Below are 27,614 nucleotides of genomic sequence, written 5' to 3'. Positions count from 1 at the left end.
TGAAATAATTTGTTTTGAATACACCTTTGCATTTCTTTCCACTGGAAAGATACATTTTGGGAACAGATGACATCTAGGTAACATGGTAACAAACAAACAAACAAAAAAATCACAATAACAGACCAACCGTACCAGCCTTTAAATAAAACCCCCCCTCATAAGTCTGTATCAGCATTTCTAGTCTTGCATATTTCTGGTATATATATAGATATATTTAGCCAAATGGGATGACAATAATTACTTTAAAGAAATTCCTTTCCAGCTAAGCATATTTGACATTTGCACGCAGCATAAAACTGAAAGTGCATACGTAGGGTTGTTTTTTTTCCCCAAAGTTTAGGTTAAGCAGAAAAAGCAGGTTTTAGCTTTATACTGTTTACATATGCCCCAGTTCAAGCTTTTGAGCTTAACTGCTCCTTATAGAGCTTTCAAGTACTGGCATTAGCTGGTAGACTACCAAACAGATATAAAGAGCAACTTGACCATGTTATGTTGTCAGGGATTTGATGTGACTATTTTATTTTCTTTCTTGGCAATCACTTTCCTTTCCCCTTTGTGGAAAGGGAATTATCCTTTAGCTGCCTCTCATTTGGATACATACTCTCAAGGGAGAGTCAGATTTTCCATGGTTGTTATTAATTGCTTCACATCTAGACTAGACAAGAACTGAAATTTATGCAAATGTTTGGCAGAAAATAAACACAGCCATTTACATTTCCTCTACTAAAGACCTATATGCCATTTATGCATATATGTAAGAAACAAATAGAAAAGTATTATTACTGTACACCCTGGACACATGGCACCTGTTGACGTGCGAGTCATTTGCTATGATTCAAGTCAAGAGTACACATGCACATCCAAGGACAGAGTTTTGTGTTCAACCACAGAAGAGGCACACAGCAGACCATATGGCATACAGCAGAAGGGCATATTCTCACTGCTAACTTCACTTAGCTCAGTTAGATGGCTGGTCTTTATAAGTTTCTCTATTATAAATGGAGAGAGCAAGGATCAACTCAAAAGTAATTTGTAGTAAGATCATAACTCTGGTCTATGAATCATTCTCACCAAGAGATTTTCTCCATCTCCATTAAGTACAAATTCAGCACAAAGGAACTAGCTACTTAATTTAGCCTGCTAAATTAGTTTCCTGAAGATGGGAAGTGTGAACAGTCACCCCAAGTATCCACTTTGTGATTCAGTCTTCTTCCAATTTTTGCTGAATTCAATAAGCACTGAGGAGCTTATTGCAGAGAGGTGATTCCACAAGTGCATTTCCTAGTTCTGCAGGAAAGAGCAGCGCTAGCCTCCACCACCGCAAGTTGTCTTCCTCTACACAGGGGATGCACCAAGATCAGGACAGAGAGCAAATCATAGGCAGATGATGGCGGTCACGCTGGCCATCTCTACAGCTCAAGGCAAAATGTGATAGAGGACAGGGTGTTGTTTCCCCAGCTCTCATTGCAGATCAGTGGGCAGAACAGCTGGCAGGGCCAGAACAGCCAAAGAGTTCAAAAACTGGGGCAGGGAGAAATAGTTCCTCAACTTCATACCTAAGGATTTTGAGAGTGCTTCCTATGGAAGGAGAGAGTTGAAGCAGCAGTTTTGGAAACATCTAAAATGAAAGAAAAAGAAAAATTTTTGCTCTGCTTACACACGGAAGGATCTGTGTCAGTAACAAAAGCTTTGATCTTCAGCTGATTAACTCTGTGTCTATCAGTCAGATGGCTTCAACTTGATTGAGAGCCCTTGGTGAGTCTTTTCATGTTAGTGCAATAGACTAGACTGTTATGGGTGTCCACTGTATCAGTGGTGGGGTTCACAGGATGCATTTTTTTGATAGTCTGTTTAGCTGCAAAAGGTGTGGTCGGAGCACTGCAAATCCCTGTTATAACATAGTAGAGCGGACTGGGGACAGTTTGATCATACAGCATGGGAAAAAGATTTAATTTATAACACTAATTTGTATCTACACTAGGGGCTGTGACTTCATTAAAAATCTCCACTGCAGAAAAAGCCCAGGAGAACAATCATTAAACACATCCTCCCTGACAATGCTTAATGCACAGCCTAATGGAGTTCTTCTTACTCATGTCCTTCATATCTCACCGAGATGGCAAAATCGCTGCCTAAGAGAGTCTCTAAAAGCCCTTTAGCCCCCCCCATGCTGCAGCTAAAACCCACTTAAGTCTGCTGCACTGCCGGCAATACAAAATGTTCTCTGACTCCCCCTTCCCCCCAAGTATTCTACAAACACCCCCTCCCCACCCCACCACCACTGATCTACGGTCCCAAGCACAAACCCAGGCATTTTGCTCGAGTCCAGGCAGGAACAGAGCTCTTCAACTCTCTGTCTGCTCATGATTACCTGTAGTTCAACAGCGTTATCAAGCGTTTAACAGCAAGAAGCATTCTGCTAGTTTTATTTTAATTCTCTTTTGTTCATGTCCTTACACGTGGCATATATTTGCCAGGTGCATTCAAATGAGGCCAAGGCACAGAAGGACAGACTCAAGCAGAAAGTATCCAGAAATTCTGGAACCTAGATGACTCAAGATGAGGAGTTACTAGTTGTCCTCTTTCCCAGTAGAAGCTTATAAAGGTTTAAAGTCATCTGTACTAATTAAAAAAAATATTTTACTGGTAATACATATTAGCATTTTAATTAGAAGACAAGCAGCTCAAGAGACTGGCTTGCTGCATTCTGTAGCCTACACAGAAGAAACTTTAAATGCTTTGACATCTAACAGTACCAAAACGCACAAGCCTAACAGCTTATCTTCCCATCAGTAACCATGATATTCTAGATGAATAAAAGTGAAATAAATCCTAGAATCTTTACTTTTTACTATGGAAGTGGAGAATAAAAGATTAGACTTCACAGCAGCATGAAATTAATCCAGGTGTCTCTATTTAACTAAGTTCTCATATCTAGAAGAAGGAGAACTCTTCAGAAAACAGCTTTGTTGCTGACAAATGGATATCATAGGGGTTGCTATAGACCTTGACAAAAAAATAAATGAGAACATCAATCACAATCTATTTGTGAAATCTAACTGTGGGTTAGGGTACAAGTTATGAATGCAACTCCCTAATTCATCTAACCCTTCATTCCTGTTAGATGCACAGCTGCCTGTAATATATGACTTAATATAATTACATATTATTTAAATATCAGTTTAAAGTTAACTTTTTACTTAAAGAGAAGAAAAATACATTCTACCTTGGCTACCTTAATTCATTACTTACTAGAACATTTAGTGATGAGTATTTTCAAAGAAGAGCCTTCCCAGGAAAGTAAAAAGCTGAGCTGAGAGCAGGAACAAGCTCACTTGCAAACTGAGTGCCTTTGCTTTACAGAAATCTTCCTCAGTCATTCAGCACCACAAAGGCAACACGCCTCTAATCCACTTATTGGCAGTCACCTAGTCACCAAGTTGTTCTTGGTCAAAATTTCTTAGTTTATTATTTTTGGATTTTGAGAGTTGTTACAGAGATAGACCTCTTTAATCTTTCAAGTATGACAACTCATCTTGTCCCAGGGAGCAGAGTATAGTACATGGCTGAGGTGGTTGTGACTGCTGTTCTGGGGGTGAAGAGGGAGAAGGCAAGGTCTGAACCATGTTGTTAGAGAAACTTCAACATAGCATTTTGAGGCCATAAGTATGAATTTGTGACTCTGGAATACCATTATCTTACTGGGGAAGAGGTGGGGAGGGAAAGATAGGACAGTAAAAAAAACCTAAAATAAGTTTAAGTACTTTTTAAAAGATTTATAATTCACTCTGAAACTCACTTCTTGGAAAACCAGTCAACGTCTTTTTGCACAGACACGGTAAGAGCAATATTACAGTTCTCCAGGTATCCATTTCTGTTAAAATGTTCACAAGAAGTTTATAGACTAAGCTGGTAATCACTGGCTGAGAAGATAAATAATCCCAAAAGGGAAGTAATAAAACATCAGCTGCATGCTGTATGCAGTTACTCATTATGGTTTTCTCTCATCTTTGGCACAGGGGCTGTTGTCCCCTTGTAGCCCAAACCCATCCACATAACTCAAACGCTGTCTGAATCTAGCTTAATTTTTCACAAACACAAGCACCTACTTTTGCTTGATTTGGACAGCAACATTTGTGGTAGTGACATATAGCGTAGAATAAGTCAGTTGGAAGGGACCTACAACAATCATCTAGTCCAACAATATTTACAGTGTGATCCAGAGCGTGTGGAACACCAAGAGATACTTCAGGTTTCATTCTACAGAGCAACACCCAAAACCATATTAAAAAAATAAATACATTGAGGAGTCAGACATGATAAATTTAGGAAATAACAAAGTTAAATTGATCAGAATTTTTTGTACTTCTGAACTCAGATGTCTTACATGCATCTAAGATGAGATGAGCTGTAACTTCCTGAAGATTGGTTCTGCTTCCATAGGACTGATAGATGGAGATAAACACGCTTAGGTAATGCAGCAAAGCTGGATGAATCTCTCTTATCTTGCTTCATGCAACTAATTTCAGCATCTAGGAACAAGATTTATAAATTCTTTTCTTTCTTTCTCTCCCCAATCTGCATGATACCAGACAAATAAGCTCACCCTTTCACAAGGGCCCCTACTCTTCCCTCATTATACAAGTGCCTGACCTAAGCCCATTATTCCAGTTTGCAATGCTGCTAAACACTCCCAACTATAAGTAAAGTCACTTGAAGTTTTTGAGTTATTCAGTCCTGTATCACACTAACTACTTTGAACGGTGAAGTTAAGACAACTCTAGTAAATGACATCAGCTGAGTGGCTGCTTTAATCTCAGTGACTTTAAGGCTTGATTTTCTTTCTATTTAAAGAAAAAAGCTTGTTTTACTTTACAGCTCAAGAAACACTCAGGTGCTAGTGATGAGATCCTGGAAGGACTCGTGACAATGAATCATTGTCTTTAGCACATGGTAGAGAATTAGGCAAGGGGTCACATGCTGAAGTACAGCAAGAATCTCAAATACTTAGCAACTGCTCATGCAGTCAGAGCTGTATCTTCTATGTGCTGAGTGAAACAGTATCCTGATGGAAAAGAAAACAGACCATAACTTAAAATTAAAGTGTGTGTCAAAATGCAGGCAGGCGTGCAAGTGAAACACTTGCACTGTCCATCTGAATTATAACATCTTCTAAACTTTGAATGTTTGACTTCACAGTCTTAATATGTTACTTTTACATTCTAAAATGTAAAGACTATAACTTAAGGACCAAGTCTTAGACAAAACTAGAAGGCTTTTAAGCAGGAAATCACCAAAAACTTCACGACATTTTTCTTTACACAGTCAAAACCAGGCAAAATCTATCATAGAAATTCCAATCCATCCAGATCACTGGATACCAAAAATGCTTCTTCATGTATATTTTTGTAAATAATTTGACATAGCTGAATATCCTACTATAGAATCATAGAATATTTGGGTTGGAAGGGACCTTTAAAAAGGCCATCCAGTCCAACCCCCTCTGCAACGAGCAGGGGCATCTTCCACTATATCAGGTTGCTCAGAGCCCCGTCCAACCTGACCTGGAATGTTTCCATGGGTAAGATGGGGCATCTACCACCTCTCTGGGCAACTTGTGCCAGCGTTTCACCACCCTCATTGGGAAAAATTTCTTCCTTAGACCTAGTCTGAATCTACCCTCTTTCAGTTTAAAACCATTACCCCTTGTCCTATCATACAGTTCCTGTTAAAAAGTCTGTCCCATCTTTTGTATAAGCCCCCTTTAAGTACTGGAAGGCTGCAATAAGGTCTCCCCTGAGCCTTCTCTTCTCCAGGCTGAACAACCCCAACGCTCTCAGCCTTTCTTCATAGCTGAGGTTGTTCCATCCCTCTGATCATTTTTGTGGCCCTCCTCTGGACCCTCTCCAACAGGTCCATGTCTTTCCTGTGCTGAGGCCTCCAGAGCTGGATGCAGGACTCCAGGTGGGGTCTCACCAGAGTGGAGTAGAGGGGTGGAATCACCTCCCTTGACCTGCTGGCCATGCTGCTTTTGATGCAGCCCAGGAAACTGTTGGCCGCCTGGGCTGTGAGTGCACATTTCTGGCTCATGTCCAGCTTTTCATCCACCAGTACCCACAAGTCCTTCTCGGCAGGGCTGCTCTCAATCCCTTCATCCCCCAGCCTGTATTGATACCGGGGGTTGCCCTGACCCAGGTGCAGGACCCTGCACTTGGCCTTGTTGAACGTCACGAGATTCACTCAGGCCCTTTCCCCGAACTTGTCTGTATTCACAAAAGTCTCACAAGTCTTGTGTAATGTACAGGAGCTAATTCCAGGGCTATAGACCCAAAGCATGCATATTTAGTTTGATTTTTTTAATAAACTCATTCTGCTGCTCATTTCTTTGGATGCAGCAATAAATAACGTCAAGGTACTGCAAGGGCCAATGCTGCAGTATGTACACAGTAAAAGTAATTTATTATGGTCTTGTTTCACAGGTGTCTATAGAATAGTACACTCAGCAAAAAGAAAAAAAAACAAAACAACTGTGAAGAAGCATACCGTTCATCAGAATGACACACCATGGTAATTATTTATGTTCTGGGAATATAGGTTCCAGTACAAGGAACTCACTGTTACAGCAGACTTGTTTCAGAAAAGTAAAAAATAGTAATGCTTATATAAAAGATCAGCAAATTATAAGATTCTAAACCTGATTTTCAACAATTACTTTTATTTTCAAATGCAAGAGAGGTAAAGAATATGCCACATATTTACACTGTAAATATGCATGTAACTGATCTCAACATGGTTCTTATGAGGTGCCACGTTTTGAGTACTTTGACAAACACTAATGCATGCTACTTGTCCTGTGTATATATCCAAACATGGTCTTTTTTTGAGGAAACATGCAAGTTTGGCTTTATTTTGTAGGACCTCAGCTTTGCACAATACTTTCTGACTCAGCACTACATGCCAATTTGATACCTAAGTAAGTTCTATGCTGCAATCCTACCTCCTGAGAACTCTTAGCATAACTAATCTATCAATATTTTCTGCCTAGCTGCATTCCTCAGAGAAATGGCCAGCCGCTCCCATCCTGTAAGGTTTTTCTTCCATCTGGAATGCAGTACTTTTTGCACGAAGTGCTCTCACAGCATTGGTGTAAACAGCATCAGTTCCCCTTCTCAACTAGAAAGCCACCCGCTGCTGGCATTGCCACCGAGTGACACACCTGAAAGTTCATTTCAGAGTTAACGGGGATTTCTGACTAGCGAGATCTGTACTGTGAGCAGCTTTCACCTCTCAAATATTTTAATGTTTTACTTTTTCTTGAGATGTCGGAAATGTATAAAAGTGTTGAAATTATTTAAATTTCACACAAATTATTTTTCTAAGCTTTTAGTAAGGAAGTGATCTTCAACCTTGGCTCTTAAAAACCAAAAATGAAAAGGAGACTTTCAAAAATGTCTTTGCATGAAATGAACGGGTCTTACAAAATTAAAAGTCTCTTGCATTATTTATTGCATGTCAAAGTTTAAAGGTTTAGTTTGAATCAAAGAGAAAGGTTTTTCCTGTGGATCTTAAACAAAGTTAAAGGCCTTACGTTGTCTATTAAATTCATAGACACCAGGTGGCCCCATAGCACTCACTGTGTATTTTGGTTTCCTGGTAGAGAAATGGAGAAGGAGCTGTAGAGTTTGATGTTTGAAGCTATGGATGCTTGAAGTTTTAGAAGCAAAACTGCCTTGAATTTTATCAGACTTATATATGTGTGTGTGTGTATACATATATATATATATATATGTGAAACTGCCAAACCATAATGGAAGGTCTTTGAACTGCATACATGTTTTAGTGAGTATTCATGCATGTGTACTTCACCAGTTCAAACTCAGTTTTCCAAATGTTACTAGGTATATGGTACTCATGTTTTGGGGTTACTCCTGAGTCAGATACTGGCAAAGGAAGGAGAATGAAGTTTTGAGGTGTCACAGAGCAGCCCAGCTATGCAGGACCCTTGTATCAGCCACATACAAATAAAGCTTTCAGGGGTCTATATGTATAAGACTGATACAATTCTCAGTGACTTTCCTGCTGTTTCTTGAGCTTTTTATTGTCAGTCCTAAGTGAGGTACATTTTTGCCAATATGCCCTCAGGGTACTTGATGGAGTTCATAACTTGTAATGGGTGATAGACCATTGGCTAGCAAAGGACTTTGATAGCAATGGCATCAAAGGCGGCAATTCTGCTGCTTCAGATGAGACCTACACAAGCTGAAAGAACTAGACCGAGGTGACTACATGGGAACATTTAGCATGAGTATGCTTAGATTCCCTCAAGTTTTAGTACAATAAAAGTCACTGTTAGCCATACTTTGATCAACGTGAAGAACAGGATCTAATCCAGCTTGCCATTCCAGAAGCAAATATTAACAGAGTATTGCAAGGATTCTCTCCTTGTACCAAAGGGAATCTGGTCTAACTAAAGCAAGTCATAAACTTTCTTTACCTAGCTCACACTATCATGAAGTAGTGACAAGCAGGATCACTCTTCGCAGCACTTCTCCAGCTTAAGTGCTAGCAAGTAAAGGGAGCGTAGATACTACTTCAAGCATCTTTCCTTCCTTCTCTTCAGAACAGCAGATCCAAAAAGAGATTTAAGGACTGTAGTTAGATCTACAAAAATGATAGGGCATACAGGATCCAGACTTCATTTGGCCACAGAGGGATCATGATGAGAACAAGTGGGAGAAAAGAAAGGTGTTCTGACCGAACAGCTGAACTTTTGATGAGTACATGTAAATTGTCACAATACAAAAAATAGTGCTTTTCTGACAGCCAGACTTACAGTATTTTAATGAGGAATAGAGCATTTTGGTGACTACTGTAGGAAATATGTGAAATAAAAGACAATATAACAGCCATGCAATTACTAGAAAAGTATGGATAACTTTGTGAAGAGCATGACAGTTGCACTGAGCAATATACTTCTGGCAAAGGAAATGGAAACATGCTTGCAGAACATTTTGTTGGGGAGTTGCGCACTGTCAACACAAGGTAGATTGCAGAAAAGCCTGACTTCCCCAGGTTAGGAAGTCCATGCGGGAGTGATAGCCAGAGCCCTAAGTTAAGCACCTAGAATGCCCCAGAGAGGCTATTCTGATTTTTTTTTTGATGCACCTATAGGTTTAGAGAGGAACTAGCATTTCCCATTGCCTAGTTGTGAGCAGGGCCACAACCTGAATGGAGTTTGAGAAGCAAGAGCTTAAGACTTCAGGAATGCCTCTCCAATCTGTGGATACTAGAAGTAAGCCCTTTTTTCAAAAAGGCAAATACCAATCCTATATACCTACCCGTAAAAAGTGTGAATGATCCCATCTTTTCTATTAAGGAAAGTTAACCCAGGAAAGAGGAGACCTCACTTTATCCTCATTCAGAATAAAACATGCAGTTTCGCCAGAATGTATAATACCTACCAGCAATGAAGGCAGTTTTGGAGTAGGAGGAAAAACCATCTTCCACATCTCCTTTTAAAGCTTTACTGGTGGACAGTGAGTGATTTAAGATTCACTGGGACAAGGAGGCATGATATTGTAGTCTGATGGGTAGGATACTTACCTGAGAGAGTCTTCCGCTGTCTTTGTATTTTATTGGCCAGCTGTAATGCCACCACCTCATAAAGGAAAGCCGTAACTAACATTTCTGCAGAGCTTGGTCCTGTAGGAACGAGTATGGTCGATGCCGCAAGAATGCACTTACTAGACAAAGCTGAAGTGGAAGGATAAGTAGATCAATATGATTAGGCACCAGCATCAGACTGGCAGGAACTGAAGCCACTTTGGAACAGGCAGAGAACTGCAAGTATTAAAACATTAAAAAAAAAATCAAATAGGGTGTTAAAAAAAAAAAGTTAATTAGGTGACCCCAGTTAGAAGACCCAATTTTCCCCTCAGTAAAATCAATGAAGTTTTGTTATGGATGGCAACAGAACCAGAGATGGGTCTAAAGTTTGTTGACAAGAGGTAAACATGGAAAATATTGGCACACAAGTGTTTTATATTTCAAGTAGAGCTGCAAAGAATAAAACTCTCAAAGGTATATATGAAACCACTCAGGAACATTGTCAGCTAGGAAAGAGTAGGAAACAGCTTCCACTCAATTTGTCATACTGAAACCAGGATCAGAGTAAAGAGATCTTGAACTTAAAATAAAGCAATGGTTTAGAAGCAGCTATTTATATCTTTATAATAGCCTGAGATGGAAGCTACTACTTATGTTGCTGTAGAGCAAAAGCATAGGTCTTCTGAAATACATTCTCTTTTCCTCCCCGCAAAAAGATGACAGTAGAAAAAAATGTGTGCGTGTAAAAAAAGTGCAATATATGTTTATTTAAAATAAGTACTCATACAGAAGGACATCGATAACACACGGAGAATTCGGTCAGATTCTTGCTCCAAGTTATCTTTCCCTCCCAAAAAGTAATACAAGCTGAAGATTAGACTTGCTGTTTGGCAATGTAAACATCGCAAAAAGAGTATGTGTTGCCATTAGGAGGTACTTGTTATATTTTAATTCTTGGTCACCTCATGTTACATGACACCTGTAGTTAGAATATGACCACAAGTTGGAACAATATTCACAGAAGTTGGACCATGCTCAAATATACTATTTTTTGTAATAAAACCAAACCAAGCCTACCCACATCTAACAGGTGAGCCATCTTTAGATTAGCTGATTACGGTTTCAACTGCAAAAGGAATTCTTTTGCCTTTTTCAGTGCCAGTTTCCCTGCTTACGCTTTTTATTTCATTTCGAACCATAAAATTCAGTCTATTCCATGAGATAATGGATCACAAAGATGAAGCCATCCATCTCATTTTCTCTGAAGTTATATTTCAAAAAGGTAGATGCTGAGATAGCATTACACAGAGGTGCAAGAGTCACTGTTTAAATTACTACTAAAAAACTTGCAAAAGGTTGAAAAAGTATGGGGGCGTTGACCCCAGCCAGCAGCCAAGCACCCACATAGCTGCTCACTCTCTTTCCCCTCCATCCCCAGCAGGACAGGGGAGAGAAGAAGAGCAAAAGAAAGAAAACTCACAGGTTGAGATAAAGGCAGTTTAATTAGTGAAGAGGAAAAACCAAACCACCAAGTGATGCAAAGGTGATCACTCACTACCTCCCACAGGCAGACCAAAGCCCAGCCAGCCTGTGAACAACAGCTGCCTTGGAAGCCTCCCCCCCGCTTCTTCCTCTAGCCTGTGTTTATTGCTGAGCATGACGTTATCAGATATGGAATATCAGATATGGAATATCAGATATGGAATATCAGATATGGAATATCAGATATGGAATATCAGATATGGAATAGCCCTTTGGCCAGTTCAAGTCAGATGTCCCAGCTGTGTCCCTCCCAAAGTCTTGCCCACCCCCAGCCTACTTGCTGTGGGGGCAGAGCAGGAAAAAGAGAAAGCCTTAACCCAGCGCAAGCATTGCTCAGCACCAGCCAAAACACTGGCGTGTTATCAACACTGTTTCAATCACAAATCTGAAACGCAGCACCATATGGGATGCTGTGAAGAAAGTTAACTCCATCTCCGCCAGACCCAGTACAGAAAGAAACCCCAAGAATTCAGCTATTAATCTGCATGAGATAGATCACATCATAGCTCACTATCTGGAAGCCCAAAATCAAAAGCAAAGTCATAAATGCTTTCAGCATATGAAACAATGTGCCAAATTTATCAAACCCGAAAGCAGTCCACTGCAGTCAATACTATTCTTAACATTTGCAGTAGTGGATTTAACCAGTGTATTTATAAAACAAGTAAGCAGGGAAGCCTTCCCCAAACATACAACTTTGTATGTGAATTTGTGGGACTTCTGTCCACGTTATTAAAATTGATCTGTTTTCCTCCTACAGTTATTTACTGTATATATAGGATATATAGGATATTGTTATTTACTGCTTACTCCCAGCAGGTCGTAAGCAGTATTGTACAGTAGATACGCATAAATAGAGTCATAAATAAAAAGCTAACAAAGGTGCTCAGAAAGGCAGCTCAATGACTTTGCCACTGAGCATGAGAATTCATTACTAGCTTGTGATGCTTGCTTACTCTAGTTCCAGGGGAAAAAAAAAAATTATACATACAACATCAGAAGCTGCAGTTTCCATGCATCTCTTCTCCTGCCCATAAGTAAACATCCTGGGAGCAGAGAGCAAAAGTGATGGTCTGTGGAAGTCAGCAGCGGCTCTTCACGGAACCCGAGAGCTCCTCAGTGTTTGTAGGAACGACTGTTCATTAGACCCAAAATATCTCAAACAAGGCCACCCACAAAAACAGTACTTTTTGTTCATCTACCATGAAACTCACTTCTGTTAAGGGTAAAGGTGTTGAGTACCACAGATTTTTAACCCACTGAAAGCCTTCAGGAGTTGAGAGCCTGACAGTGCATAGCTTTCTGGCACTGTCAGATGTTTAAAGGCAAATTTAAGACAAAGGCAGTCCCTCATTAGCTCTTTGGGAAACTACTCCTCACCTCCAGAAAGTAATACAGGAGAGCCAGGAAGGAGGTTTCCATAAATAAAACAAAAAAGGCCACTGCAGACTAAGAGTGCACACAAATACTAACTGTAGCACTGGGAAGCATTTAGCAATTCAGTTTTACACGTAAAGGCCACTCCTGCAGAGCAGCAAGATGCAGTACTCGCCGCTCTGCATCCCAGGAGCAGGAGCTGCCTTGGGGCTCCATCCCAGGAGCAGGAGCTGCTCTGGGGATCCATCTCCGGGGGAAAGTGCCCTCCCAGCAACTCCGGCGCTTTTTTCCGTGCAACAAGAGCTTTCTAGAAAAGACTGGGCTAAAATCAGGTTATCTGCCCAGGGTCTCAAAAGTAGCATTGGTCACTGAAGAGACCCGTCATGAGTTTGAGAGGCTAAGGCACAACGAGGGAGAGCGATCAAGGCCATGATTTTCCTTGTCCAGCTTAACACAAACCAAGAAGTCTCCACTTCCAAGCGAGCTAAAGCTGCTTTAAGGCATATGGGGAGCAGAGTGAACACAGATCACGGCAGCTGTCAAATCTAAACATGACTAGAAATTTCTTTCTCCAATACCTGTAGGTGACCCAAATTTGGGTTCTGGGACACTGTTGAAATAAAAAAAAAAAAAAAAAAAAAAAAGCAGCTTTGTTTGAGGCATTAGAACTTTTACAGCTTGTGCACAGCGCTCTGTCGCTTGCCGCAGGCCTCGATGCAGATGTGCCAGAACCACGTGAATCGCTCAGGCTCTGCCCTGGGCAGGCATGTCCTGAGCAGCCTTCGCTCCCTTGAAAACGAGCGGCAGCAAAAGCAGCAGCCCTAGCTCCCATCTGCCCTCCCGCCTCTCCCGCGGCAGGTCAGGCTAGCAGCAAATAGGGATATTCTCTATTCCATGGTGCTACACAGCAAGCAAGCTCACTTCTAAATACATCCAAACAGAAGCTTGGAAACCGCAAAATAAATACAGTTCTCGCTCTAAGTAATGCGGCAAAATGTAGGTTATACCTAGTGTTTCACAGCAAATGTAGTGTTGTTTAACTTTTTTCCTTGTCCTCAGTGTAGCAGATACAAGAGACCCATTTGAAGAAAACGAAGACTTCCACAGAAAGTAACAAGTAAGTTTACTTTCTGGGTTTTTTACTCCCTGTCATAACAAAATAGTGATCATCTTGCCTGCTCTTCACAAGAGGACCTTTTGATGCACCAGGCGTTCCTTTGTTACATGCTGTTTCTGATTTTCCCTTAGGGAGAGGCTTCTTGGTGGCTGGGGCCAAGCATTCGTTAGCTTGCAAGGTTTTGGTTGAAGGTTGATCTTTTGCGGAAGGCTGCGCTGGCTTTTTGGTCACTGCCGCTTTGGCTGAAGTTTGAGGAAGTCGTACAACGGATAAGGGAGTGCGTTCAGGAGATTTGGATGAAGCAGGTCCAACCTGAGGAGATCTACTGACATTTGGCTGCTTATTGACAGCTGATGATACATTTTTGCTTGTAGATACCAGCGACTTTGATGCTTTGCTAACTGCAAGGGAAGGCGCAGAAGCTGAGTGTTTTAGGACTGAAGCACTTTTTGGGTTCCTTGCCAGGTCAGAAGCTGTTTGTGGAGGTTTCTGAGGACGCCGAGACTCAGTTCCTGAGGTCTGAACCGCATTTTCAGAAGGAGGTTTTGCAAGGAGCTGCTGAGAACGTGCAAACTTGGCGACGGCAGGCAGATTTGTCACAGGCAGCCAAGCAGCCCTCGGAGCAACTGAATTCGGTTTGGTTTTAGTGACAGATACAGGTTTGCATTTAGCAGGGACACGCTTCTGTTTTGAAGCCATCGTTTCAGCTGTCCCAGGCAAGCGAGACGACTGTTTTTTAGAGGACGAGAGGGCAGGGTGCACCGCCGGTGCCGGGGAGCCCTGAGGCAGGGCAAACTTCACCTTGGGAGCATCAGGGGACCGAATACGTTTGCGTAACGTTTCGGAGTGAACAAGGACCGTTCTCGTTCCGGCAGTTGAAGAGCTTTTGCTTACAGGCTGCGAAGGAGCAGAAGCTGGTGAGTTGTGTGCAGGAGACTCCAGCTTCTTTGAGGTGCCAGCTACTGGTTTGAAAGGAGACTGCGCGCCTGTCGCTGAAGACCCTTGTAATTTGGACCTGACTGACACTGACTTGGCTGTGGAGTATGGGTGCGCTGGCACTTTTGGTGGTGCCAGGGCAGGGGACTGAGGGCGTGCAGCTACAACCTTCTTGGCACTGGCCCCGTGGACAGCCTTTAGAGCTGGAACAGGAGTAGGGGGTTTCGATGGCTGCTTTTGAAACATATTGACAGCTGACATTGGATTCATGACAGGAGGCTCCTGAGTTCTCACTGACGAGTTGGGGACGTTGTCACTGGTGACCCCTTTCTGAAATGCCAGGATTTTTTGTTCCAGAGTTGCAAACTGAAGCACTCGGCACGGATCATATTTAAGCAGAAAACCTTGAAGAGTGTCCCAGCCTCCACCAACACGTACCATCACGTGCTTGCCATGTAGCATCTGAAAACGGAGGCAGAGGGGGCGGGAGCAGAAGAACAAGAGAAATTTTTATCTTGTTTTTTGCGGCATCATGTCTTCATCTTACATTAGTGTCAATGAAATCGACTAAAAATAGGACTTCCTTTCTTACAGAGAAACATTTTAGAAAAGAGAAATTATGTGATAAATAAGTTTATGCTTCCCAATTCTTTTCTTAGGTAGTTTCTTCTGCAGAGACAGTCATTATGTGTGGGGAAATAACGAAAGCATATGTAAAGAAGACATTTTAACCATTCTGTCAGCATCTTTATTTAGTATACCAAGTTTTGGATATAGGTTTTGTTCAAATTATGGATGTCCTCATAACATTTTAATCCCAGAAACTCTGACACCTGCTGAAGACAGTGCTCAACGATCCTACAAATTATAAACCCCAAGCATACAGGTTTTGCAATAGAATATCCTGAGAACGTTGCTTGTTCATTATCCTTATTTATATTGCAAGTTGCTACTGAAATTTTAGAAACACCACAGCAAAACATTTAACTTGCTTAGTCTAGCCTGATTGTAAAAATCAATGGTTATAAGATTTAATTAGCTACATCTGCTTTGAATCATTGATTGGATGACGTGGTGTCCCAGCCTAAATCATTCTGTAATTCTAAAACAATACTATAAAAATGAAGTATTCCACTTAAAAGCATTTCTCTCCCCATTAAGAATATAAATTGGAATTCTGAGAAACTACTTACTCGTATGAAGAGTATTTTATCTCCCAGTCTATAACGTCCTTCTGATAAGTATTCAATTGAAAATCGATGGGAACAACTGCAAGGAGGATCTTCTGCTATATGTTTAACCTAGTTATTAAAATTGAAAGCATTTCTTAGTATTTTGACAGAAGCATGTGATTAACAGTTTATTGAAATATTTTATACAAGGAAAGATACTGATCTCTTCATCCCATAATCTAAGAAAACACTAGAATTCTATTCCCTCACAAGAGAGTCTCAGCTACATAGAGCTTCAAAACGTAGAATAAAAGATTAAAAGAAAGAACTAACTGTATGTACAGACAAATGTTTCAAGTTGTTCTGATCCAGTTTTCATGATTTCTTCAATTTTAAGCTATTTCTACTTTCCTTTCTAAGATTTGTCCGTAACACTATGCACAGTAGCATCAAATTCCAGCCAGGACCTTGTAAAGACACTGTTATGGTCTCTTGAAATTGCAACAAGTGCCCAAGTCTCTCCTGTGACCAAATCCATTGCTACACCTGACCCAGGGCTACTTCACCTTTCTTCCTAATTTTTTTGTAAGGCTTTTATAAGTTAATCTTCTGTGTGACACCCAAGAAAGAAACCACTGAAAAAAAGGAGAAAGGTAGTCCCCAAATAAGTCCAGAGTTAGAGAAGATGTGCCTCTTACAGCCACTTAGAAATGTAACAAATTGGAAGGTCAAGATTATTTGCCAAGCAGGAAAAATAGTGAGAGTTTTCAGAGAGCGTGAGGACCTGATGGCTGACATTCCCAAAGAAGCAGAAGTTTTACTTTACAACACAAAGGAACTTTAAAATAAATTAATTTTAAAGTCTTAACATGCATTTTTCAGCAAAATAGGGAAGTAGTGAATTGGTCCAAAAGGAATGATGAACAAGATGTACAAATAATCTCCTTTTCTGCAAACATATTCATTTCCAATTGGTACAGCTACAGAGGTTTTATTTAAAGTCTTTTTCAAAAGAGTTTCAAAGCCTGCTTTAACATTTGAGGAAGTTTTACAAAAATATCAAATTGAAGAGCGGCATACATTACAGTCATAGAATACTGACACATCATAAAAATTGAGTGAGAGTATTTCTTATACTCAAAGAAGCGGGGGCAAGGAAATCAAGGCAAGTTATATGCACTGAGGCTTTAACTCCAAAATATATGACAGCATTTTGCTTACATATTTGAGCAACAAAAAATAGTTGTTCAAATGAGGTGCATACTGTCCTTTTATTTAAGGAGGCTCACAAATATTAGACGAAAACCAGCCTATGCTTACTGAGCCAGATCATACAAGTACTAAACTTAGAGTTTGATTTAAAGCCCATATCACAACAAATAAGTAGTACTTACTGCCTCATGTAGCTCCCCATGATGACAACATGACTTTGCTGTGCTAATAGCTGTTGGTGGTCCAGAGGTCATCAGCAGTGTTTCTTCTAGCTCAATTTCCTTCTCTAGTTTTACTAGTACAGGAGGTTCAACTCCATACCTCAACACAAATACATAGCGTGTTTAATTGCAAATTTACTAAAGAAAACAAAAAGAAACTGATGATATCAAACATGGAAAATTCTGGATAGCGTAACTGACAGGGAACTGCACTACATCAGTCAGAGGAATAACTGCCTTGATAATCCAAAGGGAAGGAGCTGCTCTGATTTTTGAGTAGAAGCTCTCCCAAAGGTAGTCTTAGAGCTACCAGAGAAGGCAGTAAAAATAGTCAAAACTACACAACTCACATCCTATTTAGATAAACTACCTTAAAGCTTCCTGCTCTGCACTAGAAATAAATAAGAAGTGTAAATTTAGAGAATGATAAAGACTTGATTCATATTTAAAGATTCCATATCTGCCAAAAAGCTTAAAAAAAAATAAAGACCCTGAAATCATATTTAATGTTCACTGAGTTCTTCTAAAATGCACACATATCTATAAGCTGAATGTAGCATTTAAGCATACAGCTATACAAAGCAGTGTGGATCAGCAGTTTTTCATGAAAAGAATCTGATAAATACTTGAAAAAACACTCGTATCGTATGGTGGTTCTAGAAAAGCTACTCGTTACTTTCTGCACGGAATTAACATCTCCTGCATTGCACTTAACGACCACAGATTGTCTTAACTTCGTCTTAGCTTTTACTTAATAGAGTATGTTCTTCAATTTCTTGTTAAGAGCATGTATGGATCACATACCTGGATACGATGCGTCCAATTTCCAACAGACAAAGATACACTTGTCTTGGATCCTTGTGCAAAACTAAAAGGCAAGAGAATAAAAGGGAGTTACAGCTGATATTTACTGTGGGGAGGCCTGTGCAATTTGGTACAGAGAAGGGAAGGTAAGGAATAGATGACTATAACTTTGCCATCATTCTACCCAGAGGCAAGCTACGCTACCATGGATAAAGCACTATATGCTTTCCAACTCTGATTTTCTATTCCATGAAGTGTTTAAGCCCATCGTGGGACTCCTGACATCAAACTCTTCTCTACCTCCTAAGAGAAATAGGCTTTATTTGGTTTTATGATGTTCCTTCTTGATGTGAAATAGAAAGAAAGAGATCCGAGAGCTTTCCCTTCCCTACCCCCAAATGCATTATAGCAGTCTTAAAAGTGAGAAGCACTCAACAGCTGCAAATAGGAAAATATACCCCATCCGTTCATGCTCATGCATACAGACACAGAATACACACACTGTGTATGTGAACCACCGTAGGAGAACACACCGCAAGGGACCTGGCTGACAAGTGGATGGTATGCAGCCCGTCAGCCTAAGTGGTTTAAACCCTTGGCTGTGAAAGAATAATCTGAGTGATTGTTACCGTTTCAGTAAGCAACAGAACTTTTTTCTTATCACTTTAAAAGTTCTAGGTGCTAGCAGGATCCAATCCAAATGGCAGATTCACCCAATTCCAGTAGATACCACTTTGCCAGTGGCAGCTCCCCTACCCCATGCTATACCCTCATTTCCCCCTCCCTATCAGCCCCCACCTCCTGCCCCACCCACCCAAAGGTTTTCTTCAGAATTTGGTATCTTTGTGAGGCTCTACCTGAGAAAGAGGGTCAAAGCCCCTGACTGTAAGAAGAAGGGGAGAATGACGTTGGTTTAAGAGACAAACACTCATATTTGAACATCAGATGCTGGCTGGGATCACAGAAAAGAAACAACACTCTCTCAGACACCTTAGTAGCACAGAGTTTTGCCCATGGCTTTGCTTCTCAAAGGCTTGCCCTAGGCTTTGCTTCTCAAAGGCTGTGCCCACGTTAACCCAGCTAGTGCCAAACACAGAGGCTGCTTTGCAACCCTCGATTCAGAGCAGCTCTAACAGCTGCATGCGCTCCACCATGTAGGCACACTAAATCACGATCAGGAGAGCTGAAGAATGAGATGGAAGAGTGGAGTGATAGCCACACGGTGTGAAGATGACCACGGCAGGTCTTCTGCGTTTTCTTGACAACTTTGAAATGTAAGTATTCAATTATTTCTACTGTGGCAATGAAGAATGGAAGAGGCAGAAGGCAAACAATGCCTGCTTTGGTTTCTTGAAACTTCCTTCTTTAGGTGTGCAAGAAAAAGGGGAAAAAAAACAAGGCCGTGAAAAGAGAAAGAAAATAGTTTAAGATCTCACACAGAAGTAACTACTTCCTCCTCTGTCCCCATTTAAGCCTCAACGTGTTCTAAGAACAGTTGTATGAATGCTTTAGAAAACAAACTATCCCTTGTGCTTTCTTAGGCAACTAGGAATGCTGCCTAATAACTCAGAAACCAAAGGCTGGACGAGAAGGTCATTCAAGTCCCTTCAACCCAATACATGACATGTTTCTTTCCCCCATCTAACATAAGACATGAGAAAAGCTACAGACACCGTTTTCATATGGTGTAACATTTACATGAACAAAGTCTGACTTTCTTCACACCGTGCAGCAACAATATTCATTTGAAACTGGAAATTCACTCTAAAAAGAAACCTAATGAGCCAGCTCTATATTTAAGAGATGAAATCTAACATCTTTCTGATGTTCAATTTGGTATTTAAAACAACTTTGCTTTAAATAAGACTGAAGTGTTTCCTAAAGTATAAGCTGAGTATGAAGTCAGATGTTCTTGTTTATACCATCTACTCCAGTTTGTAAGTCTACTTTTTAAAAGATCTCATTACGAAGTGTAAGTCTAAAACAGAAAGTTGATTCAGCCATAATCTAAAGGTACTGGAGGTCATTTAATCTCTGTGTTTTTGTCAGCTGTAACAGGAGTGGCATAATTTGCCTGAATCCAAATCTCTCCCTCGCCGAGATCAAGACATTTGTTTCGGCTTGATGTCAAAGGGCATCCCATGATGGTTACTCTCCCTTTCTGCTGTCTCAGGAGCCACTTAATTTTTTCCTTCACAGCCATCCACACTTTTCAGGAAGTGTTGCTACATATATCTGATGGGAAAGGGACAATTGTCAAATTGTCTTTCCCTTAGTTCATTCATAAAGAATAGCTGCAAGTTTGATGGTGAACATCAGTGGAAAGAATGTTTCATCAAGGAGGCTGCAAGTCTGCTCATTTTGACTGCCAAAAGGGCTCACAGAACATATTTATGCCACAAAGCAAGCTTGTGTCAAGAGTTACAATCAGACTTCAAAACACTTCTTGGCTATGAGTGAAAGCCACAGCATTAGGAAATCCCGCCTGCTTATCTCAGGGAGGCTAAACAGGTTCTAGTTACCCATCCACTTAAAGGAACTACAATGTTTAAGCAATCCAATTCATATAAGTTGAACTGAAAAAAATATTAAAACTGATTTTCTTATAGCTCAGTTCTCCTACTCATCTGTATTTCATGGCACTGAAGAAAGATACACTCCCTAGTTAAATCAGAATGAGACAGATGCAAATAGGGAGGTTTTCACAACTATTTTAAAGATGACTTATCCAGTAGAGAAGGCATGGGCAGTCCAACTAGCAGGGAGGAGAGCTTGAAAGGAAATCAGTTAATGAAAACAGTGCCTCTCATTTAAATAGGCACAAAGACTTCAGGAAAATCTAGTAAATACGGTGTCAAATTCATTTGATTACTGAAAACAAAGGTACTTTGCAATTTTTTGTTATTCTGCTTGACAGGCAGGTATTTTGCCTGCTTTTATTTTTTTTTAATAAAAAAAACAAACCCCAAAAACACCCAGTATGTGGCTTGCCACAAAAGGTAATTAATTTTTACTGACACAATAGCTGGTAGAAGAGTATTTCATTATTTACAATGCAATGAAAGCACAGTTCCCCTTAATTAGCAGTCAAAAAAATCTTATTCCATCTGGAATATCAGTCTAGAAGCTCTTTGTTATAAGGGACAGACTGTGCACTGGGGCAGGCATACACACAGTTGGCAGTATTTATTTTTATATCTTATTAAATGGGAAAATACAAATGGTTTAGAGTCACGTCAAGTAGGTCCTGAAGTAAATGTTAATTACCAACAGACTGTTGTCACTTCAGGCACAACGCCCTGATGTAGTTACCAAATTTAGCTGTCATGAATGCATTATTCCGAGGGCCTTCTGCAACAAGAACGAGCTCTAATACCGAATAAAGGATCCTATTGTGAGTTGACTCCATGGCCCTGTGGTCTTCCCGCACAGGGAAAGCGAAACACCACTTTTCTCCTCTGTTTCTCAGTAGGCCTTTTTATTGAAGGAAAACATGTGAGTTTGCTGTACAGCTGTCACTCCCCACCTTCCTCCCACACGGCAACTCTTAGAAGGCTGGAAAAGCATTGTGCGAGTTAGAGCAGTCACTGAACTGATTTTTCAAGGCTTTTACGTGAACACTGCCTTAAACTAAATAAAAGCATTAATAGCTTGCACAAGACCAGTACAGTTGTGACAAAGGCTTCACAAGATTATACAGAAGAGATCTCCCTGACCAGGTAGTTATCTACATACAGATCAAAGCAAGTCTTACAAAAAGATAGATTTACCTAAGCCTTCAGATTCAAAGAGATAAGTCTCATCAACTCCAATGGCCCTACACCAGTTAAGAAAGTTGGCTGTATTATCTCTGGCAAAAAAAGATCCTGATGGAGCATCCTTCTTACATGGAACTTTTCTCATAGGAAAATTCTGGCAAGGGAAGAAAACAAAAAGTACATTGTGCACATCAACATTACCAACAGATTTCAAAGCATATTTGCAAAGGAAAATAAACCCTAAACTCAGAGTACACAAACAGTGGTTACTAAGTATTTTGTGTTCAACCCACCATGTATTCTATTAAAAAAAAAAACCCTACGCTAATGCAGAAGGCATTCCATCTTATTTTTGTGAACAGTCACTAAGTGAATAATCCTTAGCTCTGCAACCTCTCCCAGAACTGCCCATACAGTTGCTTCCCCATTTCCCCACGTGCTGGGGTAAAAGTCTTACTGGTGGTTTCACAGGTGTAGATAATTATTCCCCCTTCCCAGGCTCCGTTCATAGCAGCAGAATGAACGGAGAGAACCCCAAATCAACTAAACTATACTTAGCTGCCAGATTTCAGCATTTTAGAGCCTGTTCTAGAAAGTGGAGGGAATCAGAAGGGAGCAAAGGGCAATCTCCTTTAAAACAATTCAGTACGTACTTGTTTTTAAACTGGTATCTTCAAAACTAAAGAATCAGTTAAAAAGTAAGCAAGTTGGGCATCTTGTCCTTCTTAAAAAATCCCTAAGGATTTGCAGCATTCGTATGGCTCTTGTATAAATACCATTTGGCATCCTAAGACTGCTGTCTTGTCCCCCTTCCAATTAATAATAATTCTAATATTAGTAATTATATTGCTTACTGGTAAATAACATTTTTTTAAAACTACTGTTTTACTAGATAAAACAGTGAAAGGTAAACACACACCAAAAAAAATGGTCTGGATATGGTGAAAAAGTTCCTCCTGCCCTCAAGGGAAACACTACCAACCGCGGCACATTAGTTGGTGATCTGCTATATGACAAATCCAAGCATTGCTGTAGCTATACTGGGCACTTGTACATTGAACGTATGCTACCTGCACCAGCATTATGCAGTTTCGTACTCCGAAGTGTCACACCACTATTTTTCGTTGTACAAGCACAGACTGGAAGTTGATTGAGATTTATGTTTCAGTTCAGCCTTGGCTCCTAAGAAAAACACTTGAAGCTCATCTCCAGGTACATCTCAACATGGGTATTTTCATGGCTAGCCTATATGCTAGAGTTTAGCCACCAGTTTCTGGTATAAAACATACCACTAAGTATCAATGGGTATCTTGTTCGCAACCCACACTGATGTTATCAGGGGAACAATCAAACTCCAGACTGACTAAATCTCCCTCTGGCAAGACTTCTACCAAAATCAAACTAAAACTTAGGATTTGACTAACAAAGTGAATAAGTAATTTGTTGCATAAGGCCAGTTTATCCATCTATAAAGCCACGTTATCCTTAATCTCTGCATACACAGCATACATCACTTTGGGAAGCCTCACTCACCTGCTTTCCTTTTACTAGTTCTTACAATTAAAGTTTATATGTGCATTAAAAAAAAAAATCACAATATGACTCACCCTTAAATTATTTGAGCTACAACATTTTTTAACTGTGTTTTGAAGAACACCAACCAGTTGGCAGAGTAGCACTCCATTATCAAGTTCTTCTAGCAGTTGTTCTGCTGTGACTTCTATTCCTAAAAAAGGTCAATTTTAGAGTTACTCCACAAAACGCGAAGAAGTTTCATATGAACTCAAAGGCAACTCACACAGCATTCCAGGGTTAAGGACTGAAAATTAGTAGAAATATGTAGGTAAACGAAAATCAAATATCCACTTAATTAGATTTCAATTAGACTAACAAGATTCACAAACAAATTAGAATTATTAATCATCCTACCTCTAAGAGGTGTCAGCTAATAAAATCTGAAACCGAAGCATGCATTCTAATGCAATTCTCCCAGCCATTCAGACTCAAATATACCAGATCCTAATAATACTATAGGTATGAAGTGTCAGTGTTGACTGGAATATTGGAAAATGCTTTGAAATTTATTAGAGTGTGATTTATTTTTAACCTCACCCAGCAAGCCCGACAGCCAGATTGACAGATCTTCTTGCATAGGCACCAAAGTTGCTTCATGCCGCACAGATATCCATTGGTCATACAGGCACACATCTGCCAAACCTGGCCCATGTCTGGGAGTCAGAGGACTTCGGGGACTTAAAGGAAGGTCATCGCCAAACCACACCTGCAGAAGACTTCAGTAAGCTGAAGACAGCGAGCTCTAATTTTTGCAGTCAGATATTGGAAACTTGCAGTTCTGATTTATGCTAAAGATCTATTATTCAAAGAGTAAGTGTTCGTTCCCCTTCAGACAGATACACCAAACCAACTGAACAGCAATCGGGAATGGTGCAGGTCTCATTAGTAACTCCTGCATCAAAAGCAACACTACATTCATTCTTCTGACTTCTTTGGGTTTAAAATTACATACTTTCCTGGATATTAAATTAAAAAAACATGTATCAAATTTGTGGGGGTTTTTTTCACCCCTCAGCAAATTTTAAGTAATGAAATCAGCAGTTTATCATATAATTTACTGCAGACTACTGATTCCTTTGATCAAATGTTTCAGAGGCATTTTGTGGTTAAATCATTAAAATGATGATGTTAAAAAGAGGAAACATATTCCCATGCAAGAACATAAACACTTCTTGAACATAAATCTTTAGCATTTCTCTTTGCATATTTTCAAACTGATGAGTACCTTTACATTTCAAGAAAAGGACCACACTGAAATTTCATGTACAAAATTCCCAAAGAGAAAGAGTCCTTCTGGTACTCTTAAATACTTTCCTTCAGTCCAGGAAGTGTGTGTGTTTATAAAATACATTTATTTATATTTAAGTGATTAACTAGAACACAGGGGTTTTAAAAAGACCTCTTAATCATCAAGCAAGTTTTTAAATAATCTCAGCCTTTGACTTCAAAACCTTCTTATGTAAGAGGGCTTAGGAAGAGAAGGGATCACCTATCTGAAATAACACTGGGCTATCTATCTTGTCATATTGCTCTATTTGTAAAAGGGAAAAACTATTACTTTTTTTTTTTAAAATGATAGATAAAACTCTAATAACTAGAGATTCTAGCATTTAATTTGCTTCAGGGTAGATTTTTGCATTAAAAAAAAGGTATTATGCAGAATTCAAACATTACAAAAGGAATTTACCTGAACTGCATTCTGCATGGTCAGCTGCATTTACATTAGTTTCTCCCCCTGGGAAAAGAAGAGACTTTTTAATACAGTCTGTCCAGCTTTCATGAAAATCCCAAGAAAACTTATTTTCCTGTTTTGGCAAAATGAGAGTGAGTCTAATAGGGAATGGAAGAGCGAAAGAGGGAGGTACCTTGGCAGCAAAGGTTTTGATCCAGCGTTCAGTCAGCTTCGGTTCTCTGCCCTTAAATAAAGTAGCAGTTATTACAGCACACAGTAGCAACTAACTTCATACGCATAAATGATACTCAAAGATTTGCATGATTTTAAGGAGCTGTAAGGCATTTACTTTGCCAAATAGAATTTTTAATACTCCAGACCATTTTGGGATTTAACACTGTTGGCATTCATTCTTTCCTTCTAAGCTATCACAAGTATGTCTTGTACATGTGTGCACACACATATATGCATCCCAAGTTTACATTAAATACTTTGAAGACTATGAAAATCTTAAAGCAAGGAAATAATTTTGAAGAAAGAGATTTCTTCTTGCATAGATACATGAGAGAAATCAATGTTTTTATTAATTTCGATTGGAATTTTGACTTTGATTTCTGGGCTGTTAGCACGTGCACAAGTTTCCAACAGAATGCTGCAAACCATTGCAGCAATATGGTTACCAGGACAATCTCCTGGTAAAACAATTCTTAAGGAAGGTTTTAGAGGCAAACTGGTCAACGCTTTCACTCCTGAAGCCAACACAGTATTTTCCAGCAATGCTTTCAATCATGGGAAAATCCAGCACAAACTGTACACTGGGCTGGGAATCAGCAAGTCTCTCTATGTAGGCTCCAGGTCTAGAGATACACAGTATTACCGGGTTAGCTGTGTTACACACCTACTAGAAGGAATTTCCTTCGCATAATTCTCCACAGTGGTACTGGAAGGCATTACAACTTCAAAATGCGCCTATCTGTGTCTTGAAGCCAGTTAAAAACAACTTTCTTGCTCTGTTACTTAATAGCTATGATAAAATTTCATCTTACTGACTAAGCTGGAAAGCAGATTGCAGACATTTTCAGACAGTTTTAACTCATCTGTTTTCCTTTAAAAATAAATAACTGCCCTCTCCTGTCCCAGATGTTTCAGCTTTATATGTAGATGGCATTCTTCTCTCCTCCTCCATCTGTTGCACAACCTGGCCTTCCTACAGCAAAAGGCTGAATAGACATCACAGCAGTTCTAATGCTTTTAAAAATTTTCCCCCTTCCTTTTACCCAGAAAGCAGAATGGTACCATTTCCCCCCTATTTTTGCCTTCCACTGCCTTAAACTTCACACACTACACAGAACCACACACGTCAGGCACTTCAAACAACTTACCTCTACAACAGGCAACTGAGCAACCTTCCTTCCTTGTATCCTTGAATCCTTGAACAAGTCCTTGTCTCAGGACTGCTAGCACTTATCAAATTTTATCAGAGACACTTCAAGTGATACCATTCCCCTTCCTTTTATTTCTAGGGAAGAAGGCGGGGGGGGGGGGGGAAGTGTCATCCTCTCCTTGATGTCATTTTTCCTTCTATGAATGAACAAGGGAAGGGCAGAGTATATACCAAGCATTACTAATGAGCATGTTATGCTTCCCACAGCTTTGTCCAGGGGAATACATTTTACTTTAGCATAAGAAAGCTATTGTCCCAAGAGAGTCGCAGTAAGAGGCTTCATTGATTAAAAAAAATAAATAAAACAACAGCAGAACAGCCAGTAGAGAAGTTGGTCTCATTAAAATAAGGAACTCCATATAGGCTAACAAGAGCTCTAGCATACTAACTGCCAAGGGAAAACAAAAGGCAGCCTAATTCACAGGGAGCACTCAAAACACGAACAAAGCAAAATATTCACACAGCAGCTATCGCAAGAATGCTCAGCATCTGCAGTTTTGTGACATGCCAAACAAAAACTAGTCAAAAAAAAAAAAAAAAAGAGGAGATGGAGGAAAATTGTGGCACTTGAACTTCAAGGGCCTGCTCTTCTAAAACAAGCTATTTTGTAAGCCCATATGCCAAAGGGCTCTCTAGAAAGTCAAGCGGCTTCACTTATTATCATCTGAATAACATTTAACAAAAAAACTGCTTATGATACAGACCATCCTGCATGAATTTTGAGTTGAAAAATTAATATGGCAACAATTAGCCATTTTCAGAACCCAAACAGTCCAGCTCTCAGATTCAGGGAATAGAGATTAACATGGCCTCATCACTTATAAAGAGAGGTATGGGATGAGAAGATCCACAAGCCTGCCACCTTCAAGTAGTCAGCCTGCAAAGGTGCAGAAGGTGCTGGGGTGAGGCAAATACTGCAGTACCAGGTAGAGTCATAACCAAATCTGAGTTCTTCTAAAACCAGTTGGGTTCCTTGCATCAAAAAGCCCTACATAATGAATGAAGCAAGTATCTGATATTGAATTCAGGCAGCTCCAGATAGAACTGTATCAGTCTCTACGCATGCCCATTTCATCACCTCACCTTCGTAGAACAGGCATTTGGTGTTCAGGGCTCACAGTTGTGAAAGAAAAGACCACAGAATGAAAATGCACTGTATCACGTCCCACACACAGCCT

General features: G+C 40.0%; 1 protein-coding gene across 1 annotated transcript; it reads right to left on the bottom strand.

Annotated features, from left to right (window-relative positions):
• Positions 1-13,526: 13,526 nt before the first annotated feature.
• On the bottom strand, positions 13,527-25,037 carry GAS2L3 (growth arrest specific 2 like 3; the record flags this gene model as incomplete). The annotated part of the gene is made up of 8 exons (XM_082000267.1): positions 13,527-15,040; positions 15,772-15,879; positions 17,145-17,283; positions 17,988-18,051; positions 21,758-21,899; positions 23,353-23,471; positions 23,858-24,026; positions 25,008-25,037. The coding sequence occupies 8 exons, from the start codon at positions 25,035-25,037 to the stop codon at positions 13,649-13,651; spliced, it is 2,163 nt and encodes a 720-aa protein (XP_081856393.1). The 3' UTR covers positions 13,527-13,648.
• Between the last annotated feature and the right edge of the window lie 2,577 nt (positions 25,038-27,614).

The sequence above is a fragment of the Phaethon aethereus genome, assembly GCF_964289735.1.
Source record: "Phaethon aethereus genome assembly, chromosome: 1".
NCBI lineage: Eukaryota > Metazoa > Chordata > Aves > Phaethontiformes > Phaethontidae > Phaethon > Phaethon aethereus.
Note: the sequence above shows the minus strand (reverse complement) of the source record. Positions and strands in the feature narration are given on the sequence as shown.